The sequence below is a fragment of the Nicotiana tomentosiformis genome, chromosome 4 (genome assembly GCF_000390325.3).
Source record: "Nicotiana tomentosiformis chromosome 4, ASM39032v3, whole genome shotgun sequence".
Lineage (NCBI taxonomy): Eukaryota > Viridiplantae > Streptophyta > Magnoliopsida > Solanales > Solanaceae > Nicotiana > Nicotiana tomentosiformis.
The window spans coordinates 12,545,119-12,567,746 of NC_090815.1; the positions used below are offsets into that span (position 1 = coordinate 12,545,119).

The window sequence follows — 22,628 nt, forward strand, 5'->3', positions numbered from 1 at the left end:
GTATAGGATAAATAGCAGCGTCCAAAGAAGCCGTGCCATTACATCTCATTTTGTACACTTTGCCTAATTTTTTTGTTTGATTAATCATATGTAGACATATATTTAACGAAGTCAATTGACCTCCATTTCAGTTTATTTGATTACTGGCATACTGTTTCAAGATCTTGCATTGTTTCTTCCTCTATGACATATTGTGTTTGAGAAATCCCTTCTAAAAATTGAGTGTACTTTGTTCAGTGGCGGAGCCACCCTTATCCAAGGGGTGTCTTTGCTAGAAAATTACTGTGTAGATAGGTACAACAACAACAACAACCCAGTATAATCCCACTAGTGGGGTCTGGGGAGTGTAATTTGTACGCAAACCTTACCCCTACCCTGGGGTAGAGAGGCTGTTTCCGATAAAAACTCGGCTCCCTTCCCTTCAAGGACTCCCCACCTTGCTCTTGGGGTGACTCGGCTCCCCACCCTCTTGGTTGGAAGTAGAGGGTGCTCACCACTAGAGCAACCCACTCTTGTCTTTTTGAGATATAAAATATTGAATAGTGTAGATAGGTAAAATTTTATATTTACTTCTTTATATTTTGAATCCTCTTAGTGAAAATCTTGGTTCCGCCGCTAACACTGTTGCTATCATATTATACAGAAATGAAGAAACAATACACCACTTCTAGCATGAAAGATTTGAGCCTCTCCCTCTTTAACCACTCGACAGATCACAATATGTGAAGTTTGCAATTCAGCACTCTTTATAAAGAATTATGCTTCTCTTTTCTTTTACTTGTTTTACAGGTATCAAATACCACAGCCATCAACAAGATAGGAATATGCCTAACTACTGATCTTTGGTAAATTGTCATTTGCATGCTTTTGTTGTCTCTCCAGCCTTGAATTTCCCATACTGATTTTCTCATTGAGCCAACTGATAATGTCCGAAAACACGATGTTTCTGTTCTCAGGAAATTCACCATAGGAAAGGGAATGCCACATCCCAGGGTACAACTTGAAGCTCTTGTCGATGCTCGAGGCCTTTTCGTATAAAAGTTTACTCACAGATGGATCAGTAACTGTGTCCTCTCCTCCATGTACAATTAGAAATGGCAATGTAACTTCTTCAAGTCTTTGCTCCAAATCCATGCTAACAGTAAGTAGTTGGTACCCGGTTTGTAGGCGAGGTCGTCCCTTGTAGCAATAGGGATTGTTTCTGATCTGCATTTTATCAAAATCCATAGTTAAGGCAAACATAAAAATATAGAGCTTTTATATTTACAAAAGATTGGTCTATTAGTTAAAGTTAAGGAGATGGGAAGAAAATAAAGTTTGTCCCCAAGGTAAGTTACTCAGATCCTTCAAAAATGTCTCTGTGTTTGTGTTGGATCCTCCCAAAATTATTTATTTTGGAGGATCTGACAAAGGTGAGCCTTTTTTTTTTTTTTTTTTACGACCCGAGCAACATAGTCCCTAAGGCTTTGGTCTAGTGATAAGAGTACAACATTACATCACGGGTTCTAATCCCATTATTCATTGAGTTTCGAACTGTGTGCCACTGGTGCTCGGATTTATCAATTATGAAACAAAAGGAGGGGGTACCTCTTTTCTAACTTCAGGGTCTCTGAAGGCAGAATCAACAACATCTTGAGTAGGAATGAGTTTCCAGGTGGGGATAAAGTTGCAAAGTTTGGTCAAAACACTAATCACCATTGGATGTGGCCTCATATCATCCGCAATCTGCTTGAAAATTTGAAAGATCAATAACCACAACACACAAAATTCAAAGGAACAAACTAATTCGAAGATTGTGGACATTATCAAGCTTGTTTCCATAGAGTTAGTAAAGTGTCAAATTTAAAGCCAAAATATTAATATTGTTCCTAACAAAACCATCATAAAAAAGTTGAAATTGCAGTACTAATTTGTCGATGATGCAAATCCAATTTCGTTTTCAGAGTTAGTAAACTGTCGTATTTAAAAATCAGAATAGGCGTATTACTCCCAACAAAACCGTCACATAATTGAAGTTTTAGTACTAATTTGATAATTATATATATCAAGATGTTTTCATAGTCAAATTAGTATATCAAGTTGTTTTCATAGTCAGTAAAGTGTCACATTAAAACCAGATTTGTCATATTTACTCCTAATAAAACCGTCTAATGGCTGCAACATCATCCACGTGCATGGTTCATATTCTAGCCAAATATTCTTAATTTTTATCTTCTCTTTCGTATTTTAATAACTCTATCTCAAAAGCGAAACCAAAAAATTCTAATTAGATGATTTAAAAAATACTACATCAAAAGAAAATTTTATCCAAAGAGGATTCAATAAGTTATATATACATAAAAGTTTTTTAACCTATATATACAGTATAATTTTCTGACAAGGAGATTCAATTGAACCCCTTCGCTTTAATCTCCTCAAATAAATGAGAAAAAACGAAGCAAAAAAGCGTCTAATAACGACAACAATTACTACTACTACTATACTTTAACCTCAATTAAGCTGGAATCGATTCTATAAATCCCAAATTTTCATGTTATTTTATTTAAGTTCATCTAAAATATTATATATAAAAATAAATATATTAATTACAAACCACTTTTTCCATGTTACTATGACCATTTCTTAGCAAGGGACCAAATAGAAAGGACTTTTAATCATTAAATTAAATATTAATCAAATGTGCCAAGGCAGTAAGACAATTTGCTTTCCAGTTAACCAAAACTCCTCGCACGTTCTATCAAGTTACAAATTTGGTCAAACACAACCCCACCAAATTAAAAATATTTCTTGTATTAAATAAAAAATACAAGTTGGAATAAAAATGGAATACCCCTTCTCCACTTCTTTGCTGGGGACTTTTTCTTTTTTGGGTATAATATAGTCTTATTTATACAGTCAAACCTTTCTAAAATACTCTTATTTATTTCGATATTTTTTTGCTACCATAGTGAAATGTTGTTATAGAGGACATATATTATAACATACTATAAAAATTGGTTCCAATTTTTTTTTGGCTTTTATACTGAATGACTGTTATATAGGGATGATGTTATAGAAATGTCTGACTATATAAAATTATTGTCCCGCTAACAACAACTACTACAACAACAACATACTCAATATATTTCCTCCCCTTCTTACGTGGGGTCTAGAGAGTATAGTGTGTATGCAAAACTTATCCTTATTTTGTGTAAGTAGAAAGGACCCTAAGTTCAAACAAGCACAATCACAGCAATTAAGGGGGGGAAGAAGATTTTTTTTTTTAACTCTGTGACTTGGATTACCTCTAATTAAAAGTGAAAAGATCGGATATGGATAGAAAAAAAACTGAAATTTGATAAGTTTAATTTTGCACACGTACCTTACACATTGGAGCAATTAAAACAGCACCATCCCAAAAGTCAGATTTCTTTCTATGTAAAAGTAGAGCCACAGCTCCTCCCATTGATTCTCCCATCAATATTCTCATCTTCTTCTTATTTTCTTTCCTTTCTGCATTTATCACCAATAAAATAAAACAAGAATAAGTCAACCCCCACAAAATTATCAGAAAATCCCAAGAAAATAGGAAACAAACATAAACATGTCCATTCATTGAATGGGGTTTTAGCTCTGACTCAAATTTCGCTTCTCTATCGTTCTTCACTTAAATACTAAACTTTATCTGGGGTAGGATTAGAACTCGTGACATACACTAACCTCACACATTAACGTACTACTCTCTTACCACCAAACCAAAGTCTTGAGGCCTTTTTCTTTAATGAAATTTAATATTCTTTTTGATACTGAATCGATGGTCTATCGAAAATATCTCTCTACCTTGGGGTAAGGTCAGGTCTGTATACATAATACTTTTCTTAGATTTCATTTGTGGGATTACACTGAATTTGACGTTGTTATTACAACAACAACAACAACAAGCCTAGTGAAATACCGCAAGTGAAGTCTGGGGAGGATAAAATGTACGCAGACGTTACCCCTACCTAATATAGATAGAGAGTTTGTTTTCGAAAGACCCTCGTCTCAAAGGAAGTGAAAATGAAGCAATAAACAGACAGAAATAACAACCAAATAATTAGACATTTTGGTATAATGGAAAAGGCAGAGGAAAATAAATAAGATGAAATAAATACCAGAAATTTTAGAATAATGATCAGAGCAATCATCAACAACAGCATCAAAACTGGAAACAAAGCCTTGAAGTCCAGCTGATTTTCCATGGCCTTCATAATCCATTCCATAAACTCCAAATCCTGCTTTAGCCAGTCTAATTCCAGTATCTATTTTTTTTAAAAAAAATTACACATAATAAAATATTAGTTTAAGTAATCCAGATTAATAATTTGCATAATTCAATTTAAAAAAGAAATAAAAAAAATTACCTTTCATTGAGATACTGCACTCCATAGCATATCCATGGCAGAGGAAAATCAAAGCTTTTGGTTCACAATCTATAGGCAGCCAACTACATGTAAATAGTTTCATTCCTCTAGAATTCAATATATATACCTGTAAATTAACAACCCAAAAAAATTAGAACTTAAATCAGAAAAATCATACAAAAAGTAAAAATAACGATTTTAAAAATAAAAAAAATCTTGGCTTACCTCTTCATATCTAACACCATCATATTCATTAGCCTGTTATAAAAAACAATGAAAAAAACACAGAGATTAAAATTCAATGATAAAATAAAATAGAAAAAAATAGATTAAAGTGAAGAAAAGAAAAAACTCACCATGATAAGAGTGTATCAGAAAAAAGAAGCAAAAGGAAGAAGAATGAATATGTTATTATTTGTAAAACGAATATTTGGAAATAAATTTAATTTAGTGGGATATATATATTTGAAAAGATAATAAGAGTAGAAGGAATGTCAAGAATACGAGAAGGAGAATGAATTGGAGTTTAGTAGTATGAGAAAAATAGAAAGGAGATTATGAGGTATTTATAATATATGGTTTCTAAGGAATATGAGAAGCCTTGTCAGCATAGAACTGCGACGCCAAATTGGATTGGATTGGATTGTTATTTGTAGGGTACACTCTGTCTTTGCTTTAGTTTGAGTTTTATTGGGCTGTGCTTTTTTAAAGTATTTCAATTTTATATTTTTTGGAATTAGGTTATGTTTACCTTTTTTTAAGCATCCACAAAGAGTTCAAAAGTTATAATCTTAGACGAAATTCATGAATTTTTACATTTACTAATACTATATTTTAGCAAATAATTTGTCGTATTTTTCAAGTTAATAATCTTAAAATTGTTGGAGAAGCGGCTCTTTATCAAAATCTATAATTATGATATCTAAGTATCATCCAAAAATTAACCGATGATTATATGAGTCATTTAATTTAATTACATAATTTTTTTATTACTGAACATATAAGACAACAATTATGCTTTTATTAAAAAGATCATTTTTTATATGATATTCTCTAATAATATACGTTGTATCACGCGAGTATTAATATTATTACTATTTATATTAAAACTAGAGATAAGGCCATATATGGTAGGGTAGTTATTTTAGCGAGAATAGTGAGGAGAAATCTTAGGTGGTTCTTCTTGCACTTGCATCGATTTGGTACGAAAATATATGCTAAAATTTTGCAAGGACTTTTGAAGAAAAGGCCTATTTTTTCATTTTTTTGTTTTTTGAAGAGTATAAGAAAGAAACGAAAGGCGCCAAAATAGCCAACAATCTTTATCTCGCTCCCACAATTACTATTTCACCAATAGCCAACAATTTGACGTTAAAATGTCAAATGGTTAAAAAAAAAAAAAAAAAAAGAAGGTAAAACCTTATTTGTACCGACATTCACACCGAATTAATAGATATATGATATATGTTTGCATATAGATATTTTTTACTTAATCATAATTAATTAATATGTATTAATCTCATAAAATCATATAACCACATTAATTTATATGATTTGATATAAACACTACAATGTGAGTAAGATTTTTGAAAATGATATGCTGATAATTTATTTTAAAGCTTTTAAAGCAAGCATAATTATGATTTACTAAGACTTCCAATCTAGTGATTCTGAATTAGTTTCGATTCTCATTGTTCTCTTCCCCAGCTTCCCTCATTCCTCTTGTAATAGATTTTGTTTTTTTAATTGAAATAAATAATTAAGAATGCATTAATCTAAATACACTTAGATCTTCGATCTAATTATAGTGACTTGTTATATACTAATATCTAGCTTATATTAATCTATCTGATCAGGTCACCGACAGTTACGTTTTAAAAGGTCAACTATATATTTTGGAGATTGAATCCCTAGTGATTCTTCTTGATTTTTTCAGTAAAAATTTATGTCCATATTTTTTTATTTAGTTATCTTATTTTTTTGGTGGTAATTAGTCAATGAGTGGACATTTTGTATGTCGTAAGCATCCACCAAAGTTGCAAATTTTTGAGACAATATCTTTATTCCTTTTTTTTTTTTTTGTTTTCCACCAGTGTTGATATCCGTTTTGAGGCTCGATTAATTCAGATTCGTGCCGCATAAGGTCATTAAAGAGGGAAATACTCCCGATCAGAATTTTTTCTATTCTCTTGAATTCGAGATATCTGGTTAAGTATGGAAGGATCTTATATCCATCCCGACCATATCCCTTGATCGTGGTGGTATCTTTAATCAACATTAGCATAAATCAGCAATAAACCTTGAATCTGCGACTTGCAAACTTGTTTTAAAATATGAAAGTGTTAGACTTTAGAAAACGGTGATTATTTATTTAAAACTTGTACTAATCAGTCTTAAGACACGGTTTTGTACATGTGTATATATTCGTTTTACCATATTTTTGGTGTTCATTAGTCCGGTAATGATTTAAATATATTTATACAATCAAATTATTTTAAAACCAATTAGAGATAAGTGTTTACATTAAGTATAAGTTGGTAACGTTTAAAAAGAGGACGAATAACCTGTAGGAATTAGTCAAGTCAAGTTACGTCGACCAAGATTTTTTTTTTTATACAATAAGTAAATAGAACTTAAAATTTATTTTATGCAAAACTCCTTTTCTTGTCCTTTATATTTATCGGACCAAATATCTGGACGGTGTGTGGCTTGGATTGGGAATTATGCTTTAAGTTCATAATTATTGATTTGCATCAACTTTTGTTATTTGCATTTATTCTATATTTTTCATCACATGATTCATGAGTTTAATTAATCAATGTTTAAAAAATTAATAGTACAAAAAAGACAATAGAAATGTTAAAATCATTTTTCATGTGTCTACTTGGGCTCATTAGAATTTTGTCAATCTTTGGAAAGCCTTTAATTTGTGTGCAGATAATTTTGGAAGGACAAAATTAAAGACGGCCATTTTGACTTGGCCTAAAAGTGTCTTTGGCATTTGTTCTTTCTTTTTTGTTCACATTGATACCACTTTTATTGTTCTTTAGTTCTTTAGCACAGTACATGCACAGTTCACACGTGATATTTGTACATCATGTCTTTTTATAATTTTAAAATTAAATAAATAATTTTTTTAGATTTTTTATGTGTAAAAAACAGATCTTTTATGTGTAAAAGTAAACCTCTCATGTATAAAAAGAAAGTAAGGTCATAAAACTAATGGAAGGGGGTGCCACTAGGGGTGTACAAACCGAATCGGAAAACTGCACCAAACCGAAAAGTCAAATCAAACCGATTAAAAAACTCGATTAGGTTTGGTTTGATTTGGTTTAGTATTGAGTAAAAAAATTCGAACCAAACCGACATATAAATATATAATTTTAATATATATATTTTTAAGACTTTTTATAAAATATATATACTCTTAAGGCTTTATATAGAATTTTCTTTAAAAAAAGGTCTAGAAATATTTGGGATTCTCTTATGGGATGTAATGTTTAATAGAATAGTGCTCCATTTTTATTAACTTTAAATAATGGCTTGTATGATCACTTTCTTATCAAGTGTTATTGAAATGCGTCAATCTCTTTGTTCTTCCATATTCATATGCCAAGATCTATTAAATTCGTATATCTTTTTCGAATTTGAAGTGATATTTCGATAATTTAAAATTAAATAAAATATAATTTAGGTATCATATTAATTTTTATGTTTAATTATTAAATTCGCTTAACCTTGATAGCGTACATCAAGGAAAAATTATGTGAGACGACAAAAAAATAACTATTATGTGTTATTAAGAAAATTCTCCCATAAAAATATTTTAATAGATCATATGTTTATTAATTTTTTTTATTTCTACTAATCATATATTTACTTATAAAAAATTTAACAAATTTAAGATTAAAATAATATTTATGTAATAAAAAAAATCTGAAAACCAAAAAAATCCGTACTAAATGTGCCCTCAGCCCGATGAGTAGGAAATGAGTTTATACTTGAATTGAGGTGATCAGGTTAGAAAGAGGAACGTAAGGCTCCTATTGACTAAAGATTGAGTTCAAGTTTTATTGTCATTCATCAACAAATTCTCTCTACGTACTAGTGTCTAAAAAGAATTAGATTCACTCCTAAAAGAATGCATTCCATTCCAATAACTTGATCTTTTGGATGAGATAAGTTAATAAAATGTCATTTTTGGTCATAAATAACATTTCAATATTTACTTAAAGAAATATTAATTTGATTGCCATCCAGTATCTGCAGATATCGAACTTTAATATTTGAAATACTAGTGAAATATTCAAACTTTTGTTGGAGAAATATTTCAAGTTAAATGATAGTTTTCACTCATAAATCTTCAATTTTTTTTTAAAAAAAGTACAATGTATATTCAAATACTATTTCAACTTTCAAACACGCTTTTCCAATTTCAAAGTTTAAATAATCTTTCTTTTTCCAACTTCAAATTAAACATTATCCAAACGTCTAGCTATAGTTGTGTGTGAATGAAACCATTAGTTGTACCCTTTAAAGCGGCAATCTTCAGAGTCAAGGATCAAAACCATCTTTTAATAATAATTAATAATCTTCAGAGTCATGCACCTAGTAGGTGACTATTTAATAAAAAGTACTCTTTTCATTCACTTTAATTAATTTTTTAGCTATTTTTATAATTTGTTTTTTAATATTAATTAATAATAAAATTGACCGTATTAACCTTAATTTGTTAATTTAAAATATAATAGATATTTTAAGACTCTTTATTTCAATGATAATTTTGGAAAAAAAGAAATTAATTCTTCTTAATATTTAAAAAAATCAAATATTGTGGACAATAAAAAAAGTCAATAAATTATTTAAAGTAAACCGGAGGGAGTATATCTTATTCCACAGTTATTGGATGGAGACTCTTCCCAAATTGGCGTCTGTGCTTAAAGATACTTTTTTTCCTTTTTATTATTTCTTTTCTTTGGAACAAGTTGGCCCTGAATACTGAAGCCTTAATTAAAATGAAAAAGTAAGAGGTCTTAAAGACACTGTAAAAAAATATATAAACATTATTAAATTGAATACAACAATAAAAACAGCTGTCTCAACTCAAACAAGTTGCGGATCGATCATATAAATCTTCACTGCTTCATTTAATTAGCTCAATCATGTCATTTTTGAAATTAAATGACTTAATATATATAATTTTCTATTTGTTACTAAAATGAGAACTGAAAAACAAATTAACTTTGTAAGTACATGTGTGTTCGAAATAATACATACTCCTATTTCTTTTGCAGAGAATAACAGTAATAAAGAAAAGTGGATTATTGAAAGTAGATTGTCCATAAACTTTAGAATTGAGAAAGTAATAATAATTTTTGAAATTACATGAAACTGCACTGTAATAGTTTTTCTTTATTGGACAACCGAAGTTTCTTTTCCAAAGTTTTGACTTTTAGTGGCCGTTTGGACATAAGAATTGTATAATTACAAAATAAGGGTAAAATATTTTTCAAGTGAAAATAGTATTTGAAATTTAGAATTGTGTTTGGATATGAATATAATTTTTGGTTGTTTTTGAAGTTTTGTGAGTAAATTGAGTGAAAATTTTGAAAAACAGCTTTTTGGAGTTTTTTAAATTTTTAAAAATTTTCAAAATGCATCTTCAAGTGAAAATTATAAATTTTATGAACAAACGGGCTATTAGACTCGGAAAGCACGTTCTCTAGAAGAAAGGATATTTTTGGCAGCGAATGGTCAATCAACGAGTCCTTGCATCAATTTCTTGACCTTTTCCTTTACATACATACATATCCATATAACAGATATTTCTCGTAAAAGTGTGAGCTTTTACAAAAAATTTAACACGCTGATAACAAAATAGACAAAAAAAATCTTGAAATTTTTTAACTCGATGAGCATATTACAATTTACAAGTATGAACAATAGAAAAAGAAAATAAAATAACTAAAAGTTTGCCAAATTTAACATGATTAATTTGTGTAGACCATCTCATCTAAAAAAAGCAATAGTATAAAATTTTTCACGAATTTCCAAATTCTGAAAACTCCAACAACTATAATCTTTTTAAAAAATTATAGCGAAAACTAATGCCGCTTTATGAACTAAAGGTTTAATTTTTGTTGCAAATACGATGACTAAAACAAGGCTTTTTTTACACGCATGATCCTTTGTTAATTATTATTATTTTAAAAAAAATACATCATTTATTGTTTATTCCATAAAGTACAATTTTTATTTCATTATTAGCATATTATAAAATTTAAGCTCAAAATTTAATAAGTTAACTGACTCACTAATCACATGTACTTTTTTGTCCATCTCCATTCTCCCTTTCCAACATTCATCCTCTTCACTCCATTTTTGAAAATCTGATGCATATATGAATGCCACATAAATTCAAGATGTATTGATTTATACATCTTTTATACTTTGTATATCAAGTATCACTTTAATTCAAAATATATTTTTATGTATATAATTATTGTATATTTATTTGTGAAGTGTCATCTTATTTTAAAATATATTTTTAATGTATATTTCAAATATATTTATATGTCAAGTGCCATTTTAATTCAGGATGTATTTTTTTGTATATTTATATGTCATCTTAATTAAATTTAAGATATATTTTTTATGTATATTTCACATGTCTAAGTGTCATCTTAATTGAAGATGTATTTTTTATGTATATTTTATATGTGTTAATTCAATATATATTTTTTATATATACATTTTGTATATATTAACATATATTATTATTGAAGTAAGATCGTTATGTTAAGAAAGGAAGAAAGAAGGAAGAGAAAAATTTAAGAAAGATAATTAAAAAGAAAACGAATTGAACAAATTTAAAAAATATATTGGTTTCGACAGAAAATAAAATTAAGAAGATGAAGAAAAAGAAGGAAAGCTAATAGACAAAAGAGAGGGAAAAGGCATGATTTTTGTATAAAGAATTATTAACTTTTCATTCAAATTGCTTATGTATAGGGATAAATAATTAATATTTCTATTTTAATGGAACTGTGTGCTACAAATATAAATACTTTTCTGTCACAACTGTAATATTGGATTTCATGCTAAGAATTTATTATATATCTTTTAAACTGTGACAATTATGTAAAATTCCCCTAAAACAAGTAGGGATCGTTTAGTAGGATGTATAAGAATAGTACTCTATTGAATAAAGTAAATTAACAATGCTGGGATTAGTTATGTTGAGATTAGTTATGTTGGGATATTTTTTATCGACTATTTGGTTTGACGTATTAAAAATAACATACATTGCATAATTTTTTTGTTTACAAAAATACCCTCTGAAGGTTTGGAAAAGATTTTGAAAGGGTAGTTCTATCTTTATACATACTTATCCATGTATTAAAACTATAATATTGCTAATGTCATGATTTGCTATGTATAAGAATAATAATGCATAGGGTGTATAACTAATACATCTATTACTTATATATAGGTTGAAAAACACTACCAAACAAAAAATTAATAATAACAAAGCCAATACATATATTATTTTCCAAATACATCCTACCAAATGACCGGTTAGTGTACTAAAATTCTTCAAGTATTGTTCTTTTTTCTTGTAACTAAAACATTAGTAGTATTATTTATTATTCCCTCCGTTCACTTTTACTTGTCCAATATTTTAAAAATAATTTTTTACTATTACTTGTCACTTTTAGCATATAAAGAGAAGACAATTTCTTTTTTCTTGTTATACTCAAAGTATTAATTACTCATTTCAAATCATCTCAAATCTATTAAAAATATGCATCAATATTTAGTATATGTATCATGATAAATTATGCACTTTATTTATTATTTCTTAAGGAGCATGTCCACGGTGAACAAGTAAGAGTGAACGAATGGAGTACATGCTTAAACTTCTATTCATTTAATTTGCTTATTGTCGAAAACTGATTGTCTCTTGCAATATATTATAATATCATATACATTTGATTAAATCTAGAAAGGAATGTTGCAGCGTAACCTTAAATAGCTATTGGACAAAATTAACACTTTTCAAAAGTACCAAATGAAAGAGTCAAAGATAATCACCATTTGCAGATACCAATAAATATATTCCCAGTCAAAGAAATACAAATATAACCCACCCCCTTAGTTCTTTTTCTATAGGGAGGTCATTTTCAAACCCAAAATGTCATAGCCATTAAATATTTTTGACTTATTTTTATCTTTTGATTCTTTCAGGAACCTTTAATTGGCGTCATATTTGGGTGTTGTGAATAAGTGATAGGCTTATTTCTTGGAAGCTTGTTAAAGCTGTTAGGTAAAAATAGACCGTCACATACACTCGTTATTTATACTAAATCAAGTAATTTTGCAAAATATATACCCAGTATATAACCTTTTATGAGTTAAACATGGTGAAGTGATATAAATTATCACTTTAATTTGCAATTCTTCCGATTAAGCTGTTTGATTTAATATAAATACGATAAGTTTTTACCGTACTTCATTTTACTAATTTACGTGAAAATGATGGCCTTTTGACATGCACTATACTTGGGGTCAATTTTCAGTGCCTGCACTCAATGCAGATGTTGGAACAAAATCCCACTTATTGGTGTTTTTGTTGATAACCAACTAATTACATTGATCTTAGGTTAATCGTCATAACCAACTAAATATGTCATTAATATGTTGTTAAATCTCTCGTAGCTAACCGAATTTTTTAAAAAATTATCTCTAAATATATAAGAGTAGCGACGAAATTTTTTGTTTAACAATAGAATTTGTCTTTTGCTAATTTATGTTTTTTTTAGTAGTGTTTGGTCATGTAGTATTATTAATTGACTGAAAAAAGGCTCCAACTTCGTTGTGGTATATGATGATTGATCTGCATTCATTGATTTGTTACAATTTCCAAAGAAGAAAGATAGTGAGGAGAGCTACTTTGGAATGGATAGACAATGCCGTCTAGATAGACTAGACTTGATATACTATTTTGAGCCAATTGTCTCTTTAATTAATGTAATTTTGCAAGTTGAAGTAGAGCCTATTAATGTTCGCGTCTTCAAACAAAGGAGCCTACGATCGAAAGTTGAGGCGAAACTAGAAGGTTAACTACGAATTCAGTCGAACCTAATAACTTTAGTTCAAACTTTATATTTATATTTAAAATTTTATTAAATTTGTAAAAAAAATTATTTCAGAATCTGGTAACTAACATTTGATGCCGCTATTCTTGAATTTAACACCCACAAAGTTTAGATGTTGACTCCGGCTCTATATCGGAGGTATATTTACTAGTTGTAATGAAGGGGAGTCTTGAAGCAACGATAAAGTTTTCTTCATGTACGTATAGGTTACGTGTACGAGTCATAGAATCAGCCACCGATACTTACATCAGGGAGGTTGCCTACATTACGCCCCTTTGGGACGTAATCCTTCTCCAGATATTGTGTGAATGCATGATACTTCGTACAACGTTTGCATGGCTGGTTTAATTGCGACATGCATCACCCCACGATGCCCACGATAATAAAATAATTAATGAAGTCCAAAATGATGACATAATTTGCATTCATGTAACATTGTCCTACTTGCGCCCTCATTATGCCAAAGTTTCAATCTACACAATTATTGCTAGAATCCATACAGTTTTCCCACGGGTGACTAATTAATAATTTACTCGACTAACTGAATACATGAAAAAAGCTGAATTGTTAAAATTGCTCAATTGGTCTCATCTTCGTATAAAAATTACTAATTTGATTTTCTAATAGACTTGTTAAAGTTTCATAATTCAATTATTTTACATAATTAGAAAGCTCAATTTGATAGAAGTTTAGAATTTTCAAATTGACGACATTATTAACCCTGTATAAACAAGGATTACTACTATTCAGTACAAATTATTCATTAACTCAGAGAAGGGTGCTTGATTAAAACCTCATTTTTTTTTCTTCGTAAAAAGATAAATTTTATTACATCAAGGGAGCGGGAATGAGAAGGAGAAGAAAATAATACGCGAGTGATGGAGCTTGAACTCTCCACTTTAGAAGGGTGCTTATTTAAAACCTCTATTTGTTTTAATTTTATAGCTCATATAAATGAAGCTTATCTCAAATAACCAAATATAGAACTAAAATCAATATGTCATGGTTGCTTAATCAAACTATTCATCGAGCAAAGAATAATTAGAGGGACATAATGAGGATAATAATATGTTTGGATATATATTTGAAGCCCTTCAAAATTCGTGAGAAATTCATAGGGCTTTTTTCACTTTTAGCCCGCGCTAGAAACTATTTATATTCGGTAGCCGAAAAAATATATAGAATTTGTATAATTTTTGTATATATATATATATATATATTGCTATTATTTTGAGAACGGCTATATATAGTGTCATTTAAGATAATGAGTGGATTAATTATTGCAAGTTAAATCGATTTTGGGACATAACAATTAATCCTAGGTACATTATGTCCATCCTTATTTATTTGCATTACTAGATTCAGAAGAGAACACGTACATATTTGGAAACTAACTTCCTTAATCATAGCACAATTAATAATATCATTGACTTCATTCTATATGATGAAACCAATTATATTCAATAGTATAAACTAAGGCAAGCGACTTGATATATATTTATTGCAACGCATATTTTTATTAAGTTAAAATATTTGATAGAGTCAAATAATTAGGTATACGAATGCCAGTAATTAAGGGAATAACAAAGGACTATGACGTTTACTTTGCCCTCTAATAAATAGGTAGAACCTATAATAAAAGGCTTATGGCTATTCTAGAGGCGTTTACATTATTTCATGAATATAAAAAACAGAGAAGTGATCTAATAGAATATTATACTGTTCAGTTATTATCAAACTTTAGCTGGGAGAAGACTAAGTACTCGTGTAATATTAACTATACTATTGTTACGATTAATATACTACGAAAACATAACGACAAATAAAGCTGTTTGTACGCATGTTATTTTGGGAAATGGAAGGACGCTCTACGTAAGTATATAATATATATTGGTCAAGATTCATTGGAACTATTTATTCGATAGTTTTTTTAGGGTACAATAACAACAATAACGTCAAACTCCGTCGGCACAAAAAAAAATTATATATGAATTGACAACTAACGTAAAACTAGTTAATTTATAAAGAGTATTTATTCGGATATGTACTAACAAAAAAATCTTAAATCTCCTTTGTAAAGGTGAAGGCGTGTGGCTAAATCAAGTAGAGGAGTACCAAGTAAATAACTTGATGAGATTCTTAATCCTAGTTGATCAAGTGGAATATTTGAATTTAGTAGATTAGATTTATTAATAATCATATTAGCCATTCTTGAAATTAAAAAATATTATCACATAAGCCGTCAAGCATAGCTGCGTGTGGTGGCGTACACAAGAATTTTTATAAGCGGTGTATGTCGATATTTAAAATAGTAAACAAATGAATAAATCATTGTGACGATAAGCAGTGTTATTTTTATATTTATATGCATTATTTTAACTTCTTTTATTATTTATACATACATATTACAAACAAAACTCGACAAAACGGTATCACGTGATACCTTTTGGAATAAGGTGCCTACGCCCCTTTTGTGATGTATTCATTTGATGGGTATATCCCAGTTAATAAGGGCGCTTGACCCACCACTGGCTTTGGCTCGATGGTGTGGTTAGTTTAACGACCTTAGTGTAGGTCATAGGTTCGAACTTCCAATTCCCGACTTAGTTTTTTTATTACTGAATCTCAAAAACTTTAAAAAACAAAAATATTGTCGTGGTTAGGGTTCGAACCCAAAACCTAACCTTGCATGAATTATAAAGCGCCTAGCCATTGCGCTTAGTGCAGATTAGCCACATAATGTCAACTCATTATCTAGGGAAGTTTTTTTATTTTTGCACATCAAATATATATACTGTATATTTTGTAAAATTTTCGGACTAATCGGTGTCACGTGACATCACTTCACCTAAAGTTAATCCACCCCTGGGCATTAACACTTTGTGTCGGCCTAGCCAAGCCCGTGGTTTAATTGGGCTGGGCTAAGATTTTTGAACCCCACCTAAGAGTGATGCTCTTTTAGCCCAGCCCAAGCAAGTCCCCGGCCCATTAGGCATGGACGAGGCAGGCAGAGGGATAAAACAAAAAGATTTATTTAAATGTTATTAGTTCTTAAATTTTAGTTAATTCTTAATGTTTAACTAATTAATATTGCATATGAATGGTTGATATATAGATGAAACGAAGATCTTGATACAATCTTATCACAAGTGGATTCAAATGTGCTTGATGAAGATGATGTGTTAGTGTTGGATATGTCATAAGTGCCATGAAAGTTTTGTTGAGTAGTTTATTTTGAGTTTTGGCTTTTAATTAGTGAAATATTGTTCGCTTTTTTTGTGTGTTTTAGTGTAATCTATTGGAACAATAGTTATTAAGTTTTATAGAGATACTGTCTAACAAGATATTTTTTGACTTGCAAATACATTTTAGGTTAGAATTTAAATTTTAAAAAAATGAAAAATAATTTCATAAAGTGGGATATACTTTTCTAGAACATGTTCTCCGTGCTTGGTTGAGAATGAAAAATCTTTAGAATCTTTAAAATTAAAGATTGATGAATTAAAAAACTATTTTGTAAGTATAGTAACAGTGTCTGAGTAATGGTCGTTAACAATGATACTATAAAATTAGGGAAAAGATAACTTTCGCTCATAAACAATAAAGTCGTTTTTTTTTTTTGGTGAAAATATTTTATTTTAAGAAATATTTTTTTGGCAATCAAACACTAAATACTAATTTTTTAAAATGTTTTTTCACAAAGTATTCTCCTACCAAAAAGCACAAACAAGATTTTCCTTTTTTTTTTAATAAGGATGTGTGTATTTTTTTTAAATATTTTAGCATGTGATTTCCCCTTTTTCAGTGAGAATTGGATAGTCAACCTGCACAAAGTCAACCCAACAAATATCACCCCCACCCTTCGTTAGTAAAAGGGGCAGTGTTAAATTTTGCCTTTTTCAAACTTGTCTACGTGAATCGAATAACTGATTACATAAGCCCACTTTGGGCTAAGTACCAATAGCCAAAATATGGAAAAGGAAAAGGGATCTTTAAACAAATATAGATTATACATTGATTATACATAATTATGCACATGTAATACATAAATTATGCATATATTATACATTCATTGGCTATTTTTAGTTTAAGTGATAAGGTGGACGGCTATTTGGGTTAATTCTTCAAAGGAAAATTACCGGTTATGGCCCATAAATTATTAGTACGATATGTATATTAAACTGTGTATCATTTGTATATCACATATGTATCATATGTGTATTAAATGTGTATCACATGTATATCCATGTATATATGTGTGTGAGATACATGCATGATACAAGTTTGATACATGTGTAGCAAACGAAATTTTTAAACTCGATTTTAACTACAAATTTTGATATCAAACCCATCCAAATCTCCTCCAAACTTGCTCAAATTTTGTATATTGCCTCATCTATATGTTTTTAACGAATTCCAACCATTGTCATTGATAATATTTCTTTTTACCTAATATTTTTAATATTGTATATCATTGATAATTGAATTTTGACTCCAAACTAGCCCAACTCACCTTCAAACTTCGTCAAAATTTGTATATTGCCTCATGTATGTGTTTTCAACGAATAACAACAATACTCGATGAAAAAAAATTCTTTTTTCCCTAAGTTTTTTGAATGTTGTATATCATTGATAGTTCTTTTGACTATTCTTGATAACATGACTAAAATGACTAGTTTTTTTTTTACTAAAACGACGAGATATATTAAAGAAAGAAATTAAAAAGTGTTATTACAACATGGAACCGATCTTAACAATGCAGTTCCTAACAAGTTTTTGGGGTAACTAAAGAAAGCGAATAAAGGCATTGTGTCCCAAAAAGTGTCTTCACATTCAGCATATCATTCCAGCATATGTGTACTTGCGTAATGTGCTAGAACGTGTGCGACTGAGTTTGCTTCACGGTATATGTGCTTGACTAGTGGCTGATCCATTGCTGCAAGGAGGAACCTGCAATCATTTAGTGAAGTTATGTGAGCATCATTAGTCATGTGAAGTTTATGATTATTGACAATACCAGACAATCGGTTTCCACAACCAGTGGCATTAAGTTTTTGGTAAAGGCCAGCTCCAGTCCCTTCAATAGGGTTGTAAGTTCCGCTTGTAGTAGCGTATTGGCCACAACACGGCTGGATAACCCTGCTATCCAGTTACCCTGGAAATCTCTAATGATTCCTCTTGCTCCTCCAAAGTTGGAGTTTTTGTGTGTGTGTGTCATCTATGTTGAGTTTATAGATGTTTTGTGGTGGTGGCACCCACCGTACTTGAATTCTTGTAGATTGATGGTGAGTTGTTCTCTGTTTGGTGAGGCAGAGGTATTTAATAGCTTGGGCAACTGGTGTGTTGCTGGCGATTGTTGTAGAGGTTCTTTTGAATAGGTTGTTGTTGCGGTGTAGCAAGATATGCCATAGAGTAATGGGTATGATAATGGATAATGGGACTTGTGTTTGGTTTGGTAGAGTTATTGAGTTAGTGGAATTACATAGTTCTTTAATCCACATACTGAAATTTGGTGGATTAAAGTCTATATGTAAGGTGTTCCAGATAAGGGTGTTGCGTGGGGAATGGAGAAAGATGTGTTATATGTCTTCCACTAGATTGTAGTGGGGACAAATGGGTGATGGAATTATTTTTCTGTAGTATAACATGGATGTTGTAGGTAGGCATTTTATGGTTAGTAGCCACAAGAAGTGTTTTAGTTTGTTATGGCAGTTGGCTTTCCATATCCAAGAGTGTTCGAAGTCCCTTGGTGGTTGTGTAGATAGGCAATTCCTAATTAAAGAATAGGTTATCTTTGTATTGAAGGAGCCGTCATTGGTTGGTTTCCAAAAGAAGTTATCTTTGGCATTTTCGGAGAATGGTATATAGGTGTTGTGGATTAATGATTGGATATTTGCAGGGAGTTCAAAGGATAATTGGCTTAGATCCCAAGAATTTGGTTGTAATATGTGTGAGAGATTTGTCCCTAAGTCCGTATTTGTTAGTGGACCTTGGATGAGAGACCTCAAAGGCAGTTGTGCAATGATCCAGTTATCTTTCCAAAGGTTGATGTGGTTGCCATTCGCTACATTCCAGGCTAATCCTTTTGCGAAGAATGGATGAGCTTTAGCAATGCTTTTCCACACATAAGAGTCAGCTGCAGTTGTGATGAAGTCTTTGTGTTCCTGTCTTACCTTGCATTCATGACTTACCACCTTTGCCCATAGAATGCTGGGGCTATAGTGTAGGCGCCAAAGAATGGTGGAAAGAAGAGCTAAATTTTTTCTCTCGGAATTAAAAAGACCTAGTCCTCCTTCTTGTTTTGGGGATGTCACGGTATCCCAATTAACAAGGTGGACTCTCCTTTTTTCTGTGATTGAGCCCCAAAGAAAGTTCCTTTAAATACAGTCTATATGTTTTCTAGTAGACGTAGGTAGATAGTTGAGTTGCATGGAGTGTGTAGGTATAGATGTCAGAACTGACTGGATAAGCGTGGTTCTTTCTACTTGGGTTAGGAACTTTGCTTTCTAGCCCTGTATTCAGTCTATCAAGTATGAATTGATAATCAGAGCTTTTTGGTTGTAGATTAGTGATTGGGAAGCCAAGATACTTCCCTACATTGTTAGTTACCTTAATGTTAAGCATTGTGGAGAGTATGCTATGAGTATTGCTATCTACATTCCTTGAAAAGAGGATTTTTTATTTTATGAAGTTTATCCGCTGGCCAGATTGTTGGGTGATGTAGGTGAATATATTTATGATCGAAGCAGCACTAGTTGCATTTGCCTCGGAGAATAGGATAATATCATATGCGAATAGTAGCTGAGATATGGGTGGGCCAGTTTGACTAATTTTGATAGGTTTCCATTGACAGATATCTGCAGCATGTTCAATATATCTAGTAATTGATTGCATACAGATAATAAAGAGGTAGGGGTAATGGGTCTTCTTGGCGTATACCACGAGAGGGTTCAAAGAATTTTGTTAGTTCACCATTGGCTATTATAGAAGTATATGATGTTGAGATGCAGTTCATAATTAGATTAATCAATTTGGTAGGAAAGTTTAAGGTATGTAGGGAATTTCTAATGAAGGACCATTCCAGGGGATCAAATATTTTTTCTAAATCTAATTTAAGCATCATTTTCCCTATACTACCTGGATCCTTTTTGAAAGAGTGAATTACTTCTTGAACTATAATAGCATTATCAATAGCCCACCGACCGGAGATGAAACTGCAGTGAGTAAGGCTGGTTATTTTGTTAAGGAAAGGTTGTATCCTATTCACAATGATTTTTGTGACTGTCTTGTAGATCGTATTACAAAGACTAATAGGTCGATAATGGGAGATGTATTGTGGGTTGTTTATTTTAGGGATGAGATAAATATATGTCTTGTTTATCTTAGGGTCAATTGTGATGGTTTGGAAAGCTTGTGAGCATGTGTTAACGATCGAGGAATATGTGTCCGCCCAATATTTCTGGAAGAAAATCGTGTGAATACCATCTGGACCGGGTGCTTTGAGTGGCTTAAAAAATTTAATTGCTTTGTGTATTTCAAGTGTATTTAGGTCTCTACTAAGGAACACTTTATCACTGTCGCTGAGAATATTGAAAGTGCTTGGATTATGGGTAACATGTTTAGAACAAAAGTGTAATTCAGTAGTGTAGATATCTGTAAAGTATTTTAAGATAATGCTTCATATATTTTGTAGGTCAAAAGCCCAGTTGCCTACTGAGTCATTTAGCCCTAGGATTTTGTTTTTCCTACTTCGTTATATAGTCGAAATGTGGAAGAATTTAGTATTGGCATCACCATCATTTATCCATTGGACTCTAGATTTTAGTTTCCGAAATCCTCTTCGTTTTTAGGATTCCATTATATTTGCAAATGAGTTATTCCTCAAGGTCTATGTGGAAATCTCTTTTGTGAGTAAGATGCATATTTTGGATACATAGTATTCTATTTTGTAAGATTTGTTTCTTTTTAAAAATGTTTCCAACAGTGCTCTTATTCTAAGACTCGGCATGTTTCGTGAAGGATGATATGGAGTTCCTGTAGTTAATATTGTTTGACCAGTGATAATTGACAATACTGTTAAAGTCAGGGTGGCTTAGCCACATTGTTTCAAAGCAGAATACGTGGTGTGGTTTTTCTATAGATTTTGTTAGATTCAAGATGACGGGATAGTGGTCAGAGTGCGTATGTGGCAAATGAGACACAATCGCATCTGGGTATGTCCCTTCCCATTCCGGGTTGGCAAGAAAGCGGTGTAATCTTTCCAAAATTTGGTGGCCCCTTTTTTTTCTTTATTTGTCTACGCGAACCTTTGCCCCGTGAACCATAGGTCAATCATATTAAGATTGTCTAGGCATTATATAAAGGCAGCAATCTTAGTATTATTAATTGGCCTTCCTCCAAACTTTTCAAAGGCCGATGTTACTTCATTAAAATTCCCACAGAGAAGCCAAGGCAAAGTATGGTTTTTAGCAACAATTTCTAAGTTATTCCATAATATTTTTCTATTAGCTAAATTTGTACTTGCGTAAACTAAGGATAAAAGCCAACTGTGAGATGTTCCTCTTACCTGAATATTGATGTGGATCTCCTGATCAATGGTGGTAACAGGGTCAGCAGTAAACTCTTACAGAGACAAACTCCATGAGGTCGTAGTGGCTTTGCATGCGTGTCTTTGTAAGGCATATGATGGAGGGCTTGTTCCAGTCTATGCGGTCCTTGAAGTTTCACCTGAATTTTGGGTTGTTACACCCTTTGCAGTCCCAAAGGAGTATCTTCATTTGGGGGCTCATTGACGATCCTCGAACTCCCTCCCGAAGCTAGTGACATACGCAGATGGGCGGTCAGTGGGTGGTCCATCCCATTGTCTGTCAGAATGTCCTTCACCGTCAGTGTTGGATTTATTAGTATAGTATATTTGTGAAGGATTGAGAGTGGGTAGGAGTGGATGTTCATAGCTATCATCAGGACATTTGTTGGAACAATTATGAAGCACCTTTTTTGTCTGTTTTCGTTGAGGGTCATTGACAGTGATTCCTGTAGTGTGATGTTCCGGAGAATTTGATCGAGGATGTTTGGCGCCAGTTGTTCG

At 31.2% G+C, this 22,628-nt stretch overlaps 1 protein-coding gene across 1 annotated transcript; it reads right to left on the reverse strand.

Annotated features, from left to right (window-relative positions):
• Window positions 1-607: 607 nt before the first annotated feature.
• LOC104113974 (caffeoylshikimate esterase-like) lies at window positions 608-4,918 on the reverse strand. Its single transcript, XM_009624306.4, has 7 exons — window positions 4,739-4,918; window positions 4,608-4,640; window positions 4,383-4,509; window positions 4,134-4,280; window positions 3,362-3,492; window positions 1,588-1,725; window positions 608-1,206 (listed from the first exon to the last, which is right to left on the reverse strand). The coding sequence occupies exons 1-7, from the start codon at window positions 4,739-4,741 to the stop codon at window positions 829-831; spliced, it is 957 nt and encodes a 318-aa protein (XP_009622601.1). The 5' UTR covers window positions 4,742-4,918; the 3' UTR covers window positions 608-828.
• Between the last annotated feature and the right edge of the window lie 17,710 nt (window positions 4,919-22,628).

Excerpts from the sequence above, each read along its gene's own strand:
- LOC104113974 (XM_009624306.4), bottom strand. Across the intron at positions 4,281-4,382 it reads GTGCAGTATCTCAATGAAAG|ATACTGGAATTAGACTGGCT; the intron begins GTAATTTTTTTT and ends TAAAAAAAATAG. Across the intron at positions 1,726-3,361 it reads TAATTGCTCCAATGTGTAAG|ATTGCGGATGATATGAGGCC; the intron begins GTACGTGTGCAA and ends ATTTTCAAGCAG.